The following is a 14,122-nucleotide window of genomic DNA, read 5'->3' as shown; positions in this document are numbered from 1 at the left end:
AAAATTTGGGGATCACTCCCCATATCATTTTAGAGTTGCCAGTGACAGACTTTAAACTGTCTTTGGATGTATACTAAGAAAGTCAACATTGCCTTCCACAGCTTATTACGTCTTTCCTTCCATTTGATGCCTTATCAGCTATTGCTTTGAACTTTGCATTTCATACATTTAGTTGACATTTCTGCTAAAATGACACAAAAAACAAAGCATAAATTAGCAATTTAGCAAGTGCAAGTGAAAATAGTTACTGTCAAGCTAACTTGTGAATGACAACACGAGGTCAACAATAGTGTGGTGTTGTGTGGTCTTAAATATATGATGTCTCTAAAGATGACAAAGTCACTCAAATTTGACAGAAACTGTACAAATAATATATATAACCTGCAGAAGAACAATTGTCCGATAAAATAAATCAAGGTTAGAAGTGAAATTAAATTTTAAAAGTTTAGGCTATGAAAGCTTTTTTTCAAGGTTTTAAATAATATGAGGTTTAAGACACAAAGCAGTTATCACCGTGGTATGAATAACATTTATAAAAACTGTGAAAATGTACACTTGAGTTTGTTTCCAAAAAAAAGAAATGATAAAATAAAAGTTAATAAATTTAGAAAACAAATACCTGCAAGCGGTAAGAAATTCACATGCTTTCTCAACTGTTAGACTAGCCTAATGAAAAACCGTTTGCAAAAAAAAGTTTTTGTTGGGTCATGGTAGAACTTTTCATTATTGTTCAAATTTTTTATTTTATTTTTTATTTTATTCAGGTTTTCTTCAGTTGTTTAAGGTTTTATAGGTTTCTAAGGTAAAAAATTAAATTTTCCAAGGTTTCTGAGGTTAGCTTCTAACACTGATAGCGTGGTGTAATGTGGTCTTAAATAGATGAAGTCCATAAAGGTGACAAAGTCGCTCAGATTTGGCACAAACTGTAAAAATACTATACACAATCTGCAGAAGAATGATTGTTCCACAAAATAAATTCAAAATAAAAGCTGGATGGTCAAATTTGAACACTAAAATGGCTTGGATTTTTGGAAGTAAGACATGATGTTATCAGTAGAGCAGCAAAGCTAAAACTGGTGACACCGGGAGGTGGCAAGGGGAAGTAATGGGCAGAAGTTATTACCCTTTCTCAATAAGAGCTTCACAGAAAAAGACAATTTTCATCCTTTAGTAGGGCTCGATTTGTGAGGTAGCAGGCTAATGTTGCTAACATAATGTGATTGGGGAATGTATTTGATGGAGAATCTGATGTTTGCTTGTGCGAATGGATGCATAGCTTAACAGTTACAGAAACAAATAAATACTGTAGCAATTAGTTTCAGCAATGCTCAGTTTAAATAAACTTATTTTGACAAATCATCATTACTGTAAAATATATATTGTTACATTATTAATTTTAAATTTCAAGTCACTGCATAATATGACCACATTATATCCAAGTCACAGAAGATTGATAGGTGCCAAAGAGAAGGACAGCAATAGTCAGTATGAAAGAAACAAATTTTACCAACCATTAACTACAATCTCTCCTTTGTGAAACGCTTTTTAAGGATATGGAATGATGAGCATATACATATAAGAGCACTGCCAAGCAAATATCAATGGAAGGCATCATAACTGTACCTGGAAAATTGAAAGTGAACAATAAATGCCTTAAGAGGCTATGACCTAAGTTGCAATACACAGTTTAGTTCAATCTGCAATACACAGAACAGTTAAGTTGAATGTGTTAGAAGCCACTTCTAGAGAGCAGATAGAGTGATCTCTTAAAATGGGTAGCTGCCTAATACATGTTCATTTCTACTTAACTTTCGTTGCTGGGGCCTTGAGAACGTGGTCATTTCACACACATCATTGCCATATCAATGTGATCTTTAAGGCAAGTTTGACTGTATTTCTACACTGATAAATCAGTAGCCACATGTTCCCTAATATGGTAACATGTAAACTAGTCCAACAAGAAGTTAGTTGTCAAAACAGTTATGATGATAGCATAATAACTATTTCAGTGACTAACTAATCAAACTACATATATACCCATCAACTCAAAATATCCCAAAGGAATCATACATACCTGATTGATAGAAACTTTTGACACAATGTGGACACTTGAAAACCCTCTCCTGTTTGTGAAATCTGCAATGAACCTCAAGATCACTCCGTCTGATATAACCTAAAAATACCATTAAGACAAGCACATTCTTACTATTCTGCAGCACAATGGTTTGGTGATTGCATGGAAAACAAAGTGACTGCATGGAAAACAAAGTGATTGCATGGAAAACAAAGTGACTGCATGGAAAGTGACTGCATGGAAAACAAAGTGATTGCATGGAAAACAAAGTGACTACAAGGAAAACAAAGTGACTGCATGGAAAACAAAGCGATTGCATGGAAAACAAAGTGACTGCATGGAAAACAAAGTGATTACAAAGTGACTGCATGGAAAACAAAGTGATTGCATGGAAAACAAAGTGACTGCATGAATGACTGCATGGAAAACAAAGTGACTGCATGAATGACTGCATGGAAAAGAAAGTGAATGCAAGGAAAACAAAGTGATTGCATGGAAAACAAAGTGACTGCATGAAAAACAAAGTGATTGCATGGAAAACAAAGTGACTGCATGGAAAACAAAGTGATTGCAAGGAAAACAAAGTGACTGCATGAATGATGCATGGAAAACAAAGTGACTGCATGGAAAACAAAGTGACTGCATGGAAAACAAAGTGACTGCATGAATGACTGCATGGAAAACAAAGTGACTGCATGGAAAACAAAGTGATTGCATGGGAAACAAAGTGACTGCATGAATGACTGCATGGAAAACAAAGTGATTGCATGGAAAACAAAGTGACTGCATGAATGACTGCATGGAAAACAAAGTGACTGCATGGAAAACAAAGTGACTGCATGAAAAACAAAGTGATTGCAAGGAAAACAAAGTGACTGCATGGAAAACAAAGTGATTGCATGGAAAACAAAGTGATTGCAAGGAAAACAAAGTGACTGTATGAATGACTGCATGGAAAACAAAGTGATTGCATGGAAAACAAAGTGACTGCATGGAAAACAAAGTGACTGCATGAATGACTGCATGGAAAACAAAGTGACTGCATGGAAAACAAAGTGATTGCATGGAAAACAAAGTGACTGCATGAATGACTGCATGGAAAACAAAGTGATTGCATGGAAAACAAAGTGACTGCATGAATGACTGCATGGAAAATAAAGTGAATGCATGGAAAACAAAGTGATTGCATGGAAAACAAAGTGACTGCATGGAAAACAAAGTGATTGCATGGAAAACAAAGTGACTGCATGGAAAACAAAGTGATTGCAAGGAAAACAAAGTGACTGCATGAATGACTGCATGGAAAACAAAGTGATTGCATGGAAAACAAAGTGATTGCAAGGAAAACAAAGTGACTGTATGAATGACTGCATGGAAAACAAAGTGATTGCATGGAAAACAAAGTGACTGCATGAATGACTGCATGGAATACAAAGTGGCTGCATGGAAAACAAAGTGACTGCATGGAAAACAAAGTGACTGCATGAATGACTGCATGGAAAACAAAGTGACTGCATGGAAAACAAAGTGATTGCAAGGAAAACAAAGTGATTGCATGGAAAACAAAGTGACTGCATGGAAAACAAAGTGATTGCAAGGAAAACAAAGTGACTGCATGAATGACTGCATGGAAAACAAAGTGACTGCATGGAAAACAAAGTGATTGCATGAATGACTGCATGGAAAACAAAGTGACTACATGGAAAACAAAGTGACTGCATGAATGACTGCATGGAAAACAAAGTGGCTGCATGGAAAACAAAGTGACTGCAAAGTGACTGCATGGAAAACAAAGTGACTGCATGAATGACTGCATGGAAAACAAAGTGACTGCATGGAAAACAAAGTGATTGCATGGAAAACAAAGTGATTGCAACAAAGTGACTGCCTGGAAAACAAAGTGCCTGCATGGAAAACAAAGTGACTGCAAAGTGATTGCATGGAAAACAAAGTGACTGACTGGAAAACAAAATGATCGCATGGAAAACAAAGTGATTGCAAGGAAAACAAAGTGACTGCATGAATGACCACATGGAAAACAAAGTGACTGCATGGAAAACAAAGTGATTGCATGGAAAACAAGGTGACTGCATGAATGACTGCATGGAAAACAAAGTGGCTGCATGGAAAACAAAGTGACTGCATGAATAACTGCATAGAAAACAAAGTGACTGCATGGAAAACAAAGTGATTGCAAGGAAAACAAAGTGACTGCATGGAAAACAAAGTGATTGCATGGAAAACAAAGTGATTGCAAGGAAAACAAAGTGACTGCATGAATGACTGCATGGAAAACAAAGTGACTGCATGGAAAACAAAGTGATTGCAAGGAAAGCAAAGTGACTGCATGGAAAACAAAGTGATTGCAAGGAAAACAAAGTGACTGCATGGAAAACAAAGTGAGTGACTGCATGGAAAACAAAGTGATTGCAAGGAAAACAAAGTGACTGCATGAATGACTGCATGGAAAACAAAGTGACTGCATGGAAAACAAAGTGATTGCTTGGAAAACAAAGTGATTGCAACAAAGTGACTGCATGGAAAACAAAGTGACTGCATGGAAAACAAAGTGATTGCATGAAAAACAAAGTGATTGCAAGGAAAACAAAGTGACTGCATGAATGACTGCATGGAAAACAAAGTGATTGCATGGAAAACAAAGTGACTGCATGGAAAACAAAGTGACAAAGTGATTGCATGGAAAACAAAGTGACTGCATGGAAAACAAAGTGACAAAGTGATTGCATGGAAAACATGCTTACATTTAATATCAGGCTAGTTAGTTAAAGTCCATCTAGTTACTTAAAGTCCATCAAAGTAAACAAGAATACCAAAAATGGAATATTGTACACTCATTTGATCTTAAACAGTTCCTTATGTAGGAAAGTAACGCACTAAATTAAATGTACAGAAACATTTTCTTTTTATCAGACTTACCATGACTATGACCTCTGACCTTCATACCCTAGAATCTCTATATTTCCTTATCTACCCTAAATGCAAGCCAAGGATGATCACGGAACTTACTCTTGAACATGATTTATTCTAGAAAATAATCTTTTATGCTTTGCCAGTGACCTTGATATCTGACCCCAAAGTCAACAGGTCTCATCCATACCTCATGTGAGAAACCAACATTAGATAAGGTATGTGGCAAAGAGCTAGTTATTATGCAAAAACTTTTTTTTCCCAGTCAAAGTGACCTTGACCACTCAACTTCTGACTCCAAAATAGGGCTTATTCCTTATGTCAGATGCAACAAAGACTGGTACAGGTCTGTGATGTAAAACTAATGTTACTGCACATAAACCATTTATCTTCTTTCAGTCATAATGAAATTTGTCTTTGTTTGACTGTGAATTTGAAATTGGTAATGTATGGACAGGCCAACAGAAGGATGGTGGACGGCTAATACAACATAATAAGAACCATCTCATGGCTTATAAAAACCTCTGAATCAAAAACCAATCCTCACATAAACATTAAATGTCTTCATAAAAGGGAACTGCTCCACATCAGCATCTAAAAAGTGAACTAAAGAAAAAGTTAATCAGATGCTGACAAAGAATATAACACCCCACCATGAATGAGCCCACAAATGTGGTGGGTATTTGAAAAATAATTTTTTTCATTAATCAAACAATGGGCATGGTATGTATGTAATCTATAATTATGCAAGTTAAAAACATGGTATGTAATCTATGGATACACAAGTAAAGGCATGGTACGTATATATGGCTACACAAGTAAAGGCATGGTATGTATCTATGGTTACACAAGTAAAGGCATGGTATGTATCTATGGCTACACAAGTAAAGGCATGGTATGTATCTATGGTTACACAAGTAAAGGCATGGTTATGGTGCTTTAATACAGATTTTCTAAATAGCATTTTTCTATTTTAGGATTATTAAAGTTTATATGAAACTAATCAGAGCACTTCTGTTATTTTAATTACCCCTAAAACTATTCAGGTTTGAACATCTTAAAATATGGATGATACATTAATATAAAGGGGAGGGTGGCTATAATTTATATTTCTGTCTCCATCCATATCCTTCCCACACTCAGGACACTTGTAGGGCTATAAAATTTATATTTCTGTCTCCATCCATATCCTTCCCACACTCAGGACACTTGTAGGGCTATATAATTTATATTTCTCTCTCCATCCATACCCTTCCCACACTCAGGACACTTGCAGGGCTATACAATTTATATTTCTCTCTCCATCCATACCCTTCCCATACTCTGGACACTTGTAGGGCTACTGGTATATAATTTATATTTCTCTCTCCATCTATACCCTTCCCACACTCAGGACACTTGTAGGACTATAAAATTTATATTTCTCTCTCCATCCATACCCTTCCCACACTGACACTTGTAGGGCTATATAATTTATATTTCTCTCTCCATCTATACCCTTCCCACACTCAGGACACTTGTAGGGCTATATAATTTATATTTCTCACTCCATCCATACCCTTCCCACACTCAGGACACTTGTAGGGCTATATAATTTATATTTTTCTCTCCATCCATACCCTTCCCACACTCAGGACACTTGTAGGGCTCCTGTTTGCTGTGAATCAGTCGATGACGGCTCATGTCACACTTCTGGAGAAATTTTCTTCCACACTCAGGGCACTTAAACCTGTACTCCTCCTGCCAACAATGAAAATAGATTTACTCCATTGTATTTGTACATTTACTGATAATACAATAATAGATTTATTTCATTGTATGTGGTTTTGTACATTTACTGACACTAATAGATTTACCTCACTTTATGTGGATTTTACATTCATAGATGCAAAATAAAAAAGGTTTCTTCAAAATCTGTTGAAAATTTTCCCAGCTTAGCCAATCAGATGCAGGATTACATCTTAAACATATCCAGATTTAAGTCAAAGTTATATTTAATCATGAGTATACCATAAGGCTTACATGCCACCAAACTGTCTAGAAATATATTGTATACAATATGGCTTACATGCCACCAAACTCTGTCTAGAAATATATTGTATCATGATATATTTTAAGTTATATTTAATCATGATTATACAATAAGGCTTACATGCCACCAAACTCTGTCTGGAAATATATTGTATACAATAAGGCTTACATGCCACCAAACTCTGTCTGGAAATATATTGTATACAATAAGGCTTACATGCCACCAAACTGTCTAGAAATATATTGTATCATGATAGATTTTAAGTTATATTTAATCATGTGTATACAATAAGGCTTACATGCCACCAAACTCTGTCTGGAGATATATTGTATACAATAAGGCTTACATGCCACCAAACTCTGTCTAGAAATATATTGTATACAATAAGGCTTACATGCCACCAAACTCTGTCTGGAAATATATTGTATACAATAAGGCTTACATGCCACCAAACTGTCTAGAAATATATTGTATCATGATAGATTTTAAGTTATATTTAATCATGAGTATACAATAAGGCTTACATGCCACCAAACTCTGTCTGGAAATATATTGTATACAATAAGGCTTACATGCCACCAAACTGTCTAGAAATATATCGTATACAATAAGGCTTACATGCCACCAAACTGTCTAGAAATATATTGTATCATGATATATTTTAAGTTATATTTAATCATGAGTATACAATAAGGCTTACATGCCACCAAACTCTGTCTGGAAGTATATTGTGTACAATAAGGCTTACATGCCACCAAACTCTGTCTAGAAATATATTGTATACAATAAGGCTTACATGCCACCAAACTCTGTCTGGAAGTATATTGTGTACAATAAGGCTTACATGCCACCAAACTCTGTCTGGAAGTATATTGTGTACAATAAGGCTTACATGCCACCAAACTCTGTCTAGAAATATATTGTATACAATAAGGCTTACATGCCACCAAACTCTGTCTGGAAGTATATTGTGTACAATAAGGCTTACATGCCACCAAACTCTGTCTGGAGATATATTGTATACAATAAGGCTTACATGCCACCAAACTCTGTCTAGAAATATATTGTATACAATAAGGCTTACATGCCACCAAACTCTGTCTGGAAGTATATTGTGTACAATAAGGCTTACATGCCACCAAACTCTGTCTGGAAGTATATTGTGTACAATAAGGCTTACATGCCACCAAACTCTGTCTGGAAATATATTGTATACAATAAGGCTTACATGCCACCAAACTCTGTCTAGAAATATATTGTATCATGATAGATTTTAAGACACATACAAGTTTCAGTTACACAAAAACTTATAATGTTCAGATTTTGGATGGTTTAGTTATGGCTGTACTGGATTTTGGTTTGGGATGTATGTGATAGCAAATTAGCCATTCTTTCATGTCCTTTGATTTTCTCTAGTCCTCCAGTTTCTTTCACCACAAAGACCACAGTTTATCAAATCTCAGCTGTCAAGAGTGTGTAATATAAACCTTAAAAACTTATCAAATTAAAATAAACAAAGTTTAAAACTTCATCGCCATATTGTTAAAAAGTATTGTGAATTGACTGAAGTTTAAAGACTGCTGATTGATTAAGCATAACTAAGTAACCATTGTATACTTGGTAATGTTTACATTGCTTATATCCAGTCAAGTTGAATGGTTTAATGTTTTCATTTCTTTTATCCAGTCAAGTTGAATAGTTTAATGTTTTCATTGCTTATATCCTGTCAAGTTGAATGGTTTAATGTTTTCACTGCTTTTATCCAGTCAAGTTGAATAGTTTAATGTTTTCACTGCTTTTATCCAGTCAACCTGAATGGTTTAAAGTTTACATTGCTTTTATCCAGTCAAGTTGAATAGTTTAATGTTTTCACTGCTTTTATCCAGTCAAGTTGAATAGTTTAATGTTTTCATTGCTTATATCCAGTCAAGTTGAATGGTTTAATGTTTTCGTTGCTTTTATCCAGTCAAGTTGAATAGTTTAATGTTTTCATTGCTTTTATCCAGTCAAGCTGAATGATTTAAAGTTTACATTGCTTTTATCCAGTCAAGTTGAATGGTTTAATGCTTCATTGCTTTTATCCAGTTAAGTTGAATAGTTTAATGTTTTCATTGCTTTTATCCAGACAAGCTGAATGTTTTAAAGTTTACATTGCTTTTATCCAGTCAACTTGAATGGTTTAAAAATTACATTGCTTTTATTCAGTCAAGTTGAATAGTTTAATGTTTTCACTGTTTTTATGCAGTCAAGTTGAATGGTTTAAAGTTTACATTGCTTTTATCCAGTCAAGTTGAATAGTTTAATATTTTCATTGCTTTTATCCAGTCAAGTTGAATGGTTTAAAGTTTACATTGCTTTTATCCAGTCAAGTTGAATAGTTTAATGTTTTCATTGCTTTTATCCAGTCAAGCTGAATGGTTTAAAGTTTACATTGCTTTTATCCAGTCAAGTTGAATAGTTTAATGTTTTCATTGCTTTTATCCAGTCAAGTTGAATGGTTTAAAGTTTACATTGCTTTTATCCAGTCAAGTTGAATAGTTTAATGTTTTCATTGCTTATATCCAGTCAAGTTGAATGGTTTAATGTTTTCATTGCTTTTATCCAGTCAAGCTGAATGGTTTAATGTTTACATTGCTTTTATCCAGTCAACTTGAATGGTTTAAAAATTACATTGCTTTTATCCAGTCAAGTTGTATAGTTTAATGTTTTCATTGCTTTTATCCAGTCAAGCTGAATGTTTTAAAGTTTACATTGCTTTTATCCAGTCAACTTGAATGGTGTAAAAATTACATTGCTTTTATCCAGTCAAGTTGAATAGTTTAATGTTTTCACTGCTTTTATGCAGTCAAGTTGAATGGTTTAAAGTTTACATTGCTTTTATCCAGTCAAGTTGAATAGTTTAATATTTTCATTGCTTTTATCCAGTCAAGCTGAATGGTTTAAAGTTTACATTGCTTTTATCCAGTCAAGTTGAATAGTTTAATGTTTTCATTGCTTTTATCCAGTCAAGCTGAATGGTTTAAAGTTTACATTGCTTTTATCCAGTCAAGTTGAATAGTTTAATGTTTTCATTGCTTTTATCCAGTCAAGTTGAATGGTTTAAAGTTTACATTGCTTTTATCCAGTCAAGTTGAATAGTTTAATGTTTTCATTGCTTATATCCAGTCAAGTTGAATGGTTTAATGTTTTCATTGCTTTTATCCAGTCAAGTTGAATAGTTCAATGTTTTCATTGCTTTTATCCAGTCAAGCTGAATGGTTTAAAGTTTACATTGCTTTTATCCAGTCAAGTTGAATGGTTTAATGCTTTATTGCTTTTATCCAGTTAAGTTGAATAGTTTAATGTTTTCATTGCTTTTATCCAGTCAAGCTGAATGGTTTAATGTTTACATTGCTTTTATCCAGTCAACTTGAATGGTTTAAAAATTACATTGCTTTTATCCAGTCAAGTTGAATAGTTTAATGTTTTCACAGCTTTTATGCAGTCAAGTTGAATGGTTTAAAGTTTACATTGCTTTTATCCAGTCAAGTTGAATAGTTTAATGTTTTCACTGCTTTTATGCAGTCAAGTTGAATGGTTTAAAGTTTACATTGCTTTTATCCAGTCAAATTGAATAGTTTAATGTTTTCATTGCTTTTATCCAGTCAAGTTGAATGGTTTAAAGTTTACATTGCTTTTATCCAGTCAAGTTGAATGGTTTAAAATTTACATTGCTTTTGTCCAGTCAAGCTGAATGGTTTAAAGTTTACATTGCTTTTATCCAGTCAAGCTGAATGGTTCAAAGTTTACATTGCTTTTGGTGGCGCTCACCAGATAATATGTACTTTTGAGAGAGTGACGTATGTAAGGTGAAGTAGTTCGCATTTAAAACATGCACAATGGAGAGAATGTTGGCATATCTCTATGCTACATTAATGTAATGTGGATGATATTTCTTTTGGATATTGTACTTCTGGAAATTTTACATGATTTAAACACACTGCTAACTAAAATGACTGCTCCCTTGTGTTAAAAAATCAGTCTGAATTAGTCTAAAGTGCACTATACATAGCAGCTATTAAAATAGGGAAAATGAATTTTGCCAGACTAGACAATACCAGCTTCTGAAAGTGCAATGAATGAATTACCAAATATATAAAATGTAAAAAAAAGTTATTGGCTCTTTTTTATACAATTGACCTCTGAAGTTCAGGAAGTGAAAATGACCAAGTAGAGCTAGCACTTTTTTGAAAGGTGCACATTTGAAGTAAGGTCAAGCTGTATACTCTATAACCCATAGTACACCCATCAATTATACACCAAAATAAAGGGAATTAAAGGTTCTTTGCATTATACCTAAGATATTCAAGGTCTTTTTTAAATAGCCAGTATAACCAGTGAGGAAAGCCGGGGAAATTCTCTTTCTTTACAATCCTAACCCTATGCAAAATGCGAAACTGTATAGCGCCACCTTTATCCAGTCAAGCTGAATGGTTTAAAGTTTACATTGCTTTTATCCAGTCAAGTTGAATAGTTTAATGTTTTCATTGCTTTTATCCAGTCAAGCTGAATGGTTTAATGTTTACATTGCTTTTATCCAGTCAAGCTGAATGGTTTATCTGCGTATTTTTCATCTGCTATGTTGTCAGCAAGTGGATTGTACAAAACACTGAAAGACTGTATTCACTGGAACTTGTTATATTGTTTGTTTTGGTGGAAGATTTCATCCCCAAAATGTCAAACATTTTATACATAGAAATCTATAATTGTTAATTTCTGATATGAAATCCTAATCAAATGATTAGTTGCTCCAGATTTCTGACCAATCTTTGTTTATTTTGATTACTGGCACACCATTAATTGTAAGCATCATCTTTAACAAGCGCATGAAAATCTTACTGTTGGTTTCAAAAATGAAAATTACCCTGATACTGTGTATCATCCTATGTCTGGTGAAGTTTCCAAGGCGGGAGAAAGAGGCTGTGCAGAGGTCACACCTAAACCTTTTGCTCCCTTGGGACCTCTTACAAATTAGAAGCTCCTCTTTACTCACTTGAGTATGGTTTGCTACACACTTCTGGCTTGACTTGCACAGTCCTTTTTTATCGATATCCCTGAGGCATACAGAATTATTTTCATGTGTCTGATTGTGTTTTGCATGATCTTCCACAGCTGAGAATGATATATTACAAATGTCACATGTGTAATCCAAAACTTCATCTACAACATCTGTTGGCTTTGATATCTGTAAATGTTCCCTTTCTATAACAGCAGGCCCTGTCTGTTCAGTGTATATTTTATTCTTCCGGACCATAAATCCCTCTACTTCTACTGGATTGATATGGATGGTTTTGATCTTGCCATCCCTGGATTTGACTTTGAACGAAATTGGGGGATGAACTGGCAATTGATCCTTCCTATACCCTTCTTGTTCCTGCATCTTTTTTCTCGTCAACTCTAGAACCTGTGACACTGTCATGCGAGAAGTAACAAGTTTCTCCCCATTAGTACTTCCCTTTGTTCCCAGCAAAGATACAGAGGATGTGAACTTTTTATTAATTTCCCCATTAGTACTTCCTTTTGACCTCACCAACGATACAGGGAGATTTAACTTTTTATGAATCTTTTGATCCTTTCTGTTGGGGCCTAGAGGGGGAACTTGGTTCTTGAAAGGTACTGTTGAACTCAATTCAATTGGTGATAAGCACTGTGTTGCTTCATCTACTGAGGTAACTTTTGAAATGAGATCATCTGTAGATGAATTAGTATTTTCTCTTGTGTAACTCACAATATTTGATCTTTTATCTTTAAAATATAAGGTTTCTAGCATTGGCACACTTCTCTCTGTGAAAACTGTACATGGTTTGTTTGTACAGACTGCAACTGTAGGAACTTCCTTTCTATTGTAAGCTTTACATGTTGATGGTGGTGTATCTAAATGGTGAGCAGCAGCTTCACCGACTGGGTTTGAAGTGAACAGACTTTTGGGCTGAACAGCACTAGGTTTGATTATTGTTTGAGAAATTATCTCCCCTTGACCTAAATGTTGTTTTCTTGAGTTCGCACATATATCAACATTATTATCTGCCAATTCAGCTTCCAGTTCCTTTACAAAAATGTGAGACTTTCCAAGTAGACTAGGATTTGAACTAATGTGGTTGTATTCATTAGATACTGTGTGCATTATACTTTCATACGATGGTACATGCTTAATGGGCTGTTGTTGAGAAGTCAGCTGGTTGCTCTGCTCTATAAACTGGTTATGAGTTAAATTAAGAATTGTTCCATATTCCAATCCTGTACTGGACAGATTTTGATCATTAACTGAGCAAAACTCACTGTCTGTTATTCCCGAATCCGGGGTATTGGATTTTGTTATAGGGACTGAAACAAAGCTACCAATCAGAAATGCTGGTTGTGTTAGGTCTCCTACAGTGGAAGCACGTGGAGCGACAATAACTTGTATGCCCTGACTAGTATTAATTGTTGAAACAATCTGCAGGTGGTCTACTGGTATAATTTGAAGATTACATAAACTGTCACTGACCATACTTGTAGGTTGTGTGGTGAGGGTTGACAGTACATCTGTTTTGGTGATGCTGGTGGCATTTTGACCCACCTGTACATCTGGATTCACAGCTGATACAGGGTCATGGTAAAAATCACTGGCACTTTTATCTTCAATCACAGACTCAGCAATATCAAAAACTGATGAGTGATCAAGTACAAAATCTGATCCACCCACAATATCTGTCTGACAGAGATCAAAGTCAAGCCCTGGTGGCACAGACTCAGGTCTGCTCACACCATCTGGCCCTGTTAAACGATGATGAGGTTGAAGGGATTGAAGAAGCTGACTGATTTCATCAGTACTTGTGTCAAGTTCAAGCTTGTCCCCACCAAGATCCCCCTCTTCTAAAATTCCTGTGCCTGTCTCATGAAACTCCATGCCAGCTTTACCTTCCTTTTGAAGAACTAATTAGCATATCATCTGCTGACCCAAATCACTGTCTGTCAATTGAACATATGCTGCCATCAATAGGAAGGATATGCTGAAAAGATAAATGTCAGCTGAATACAGAATTTTCTAACACTGTCTGAAATAGAAT

General features: G+C 34.9%; 1 protein-coding gene across 1 annotated transcript in view; it reads right to left on the bottom strand.

The window, feature by feature from the left end:
* LOC149794679 (uncharacterized) overlaps positions 1-14,122 on the bottom strand; it is a 53,182-nt gene that overhangs the window by 25,335 nt on the left and 13,725 nt on the right. The window contains exons 2-4 of the mRNA XM_089964288.1: positions 11,938-14,065; positions 6,622-6,742; positions 2,075-2,173 (exon numbers count right to left, since the gene is read on the bottom strand). Of these exons, the coding sequence (XP_089820414.1) occupies positions 2,075-2,173; positions 6,622-6,742; positions 11,938-13,962 (2,245 nt within the window). The 5' untranslated portion in view covers positions 13,963-14,065. The remainder of the gene's footprint in view (positions 1-2,074; positions 2,174-6,621; positions 6,743-11,937; positions 14,066-14,122) is intronic.

This window comes from Sinohyriopsis cumingii, chromosome 7 (genome assembly GCF_028554795.1).
Source record: "Sinohyriopsis cumingii isolate HCF-2022 chromosome 7, ASM2855479v2, whole genome shotgun sequence".
NCBI classification, from domain to species: domain Eukaryota; kingdom Metazoa; phylum Mollusca; class Bivalvia; order Unionida; family Unionidae; genus Sinohyriopsis; species Sinohyriopsis cumingii.
The sequence above is the reverse complement of the archived record's forward strand: the minus strand, read 5'-3'. Positions and strand labels throughout refer to the sequence as shown.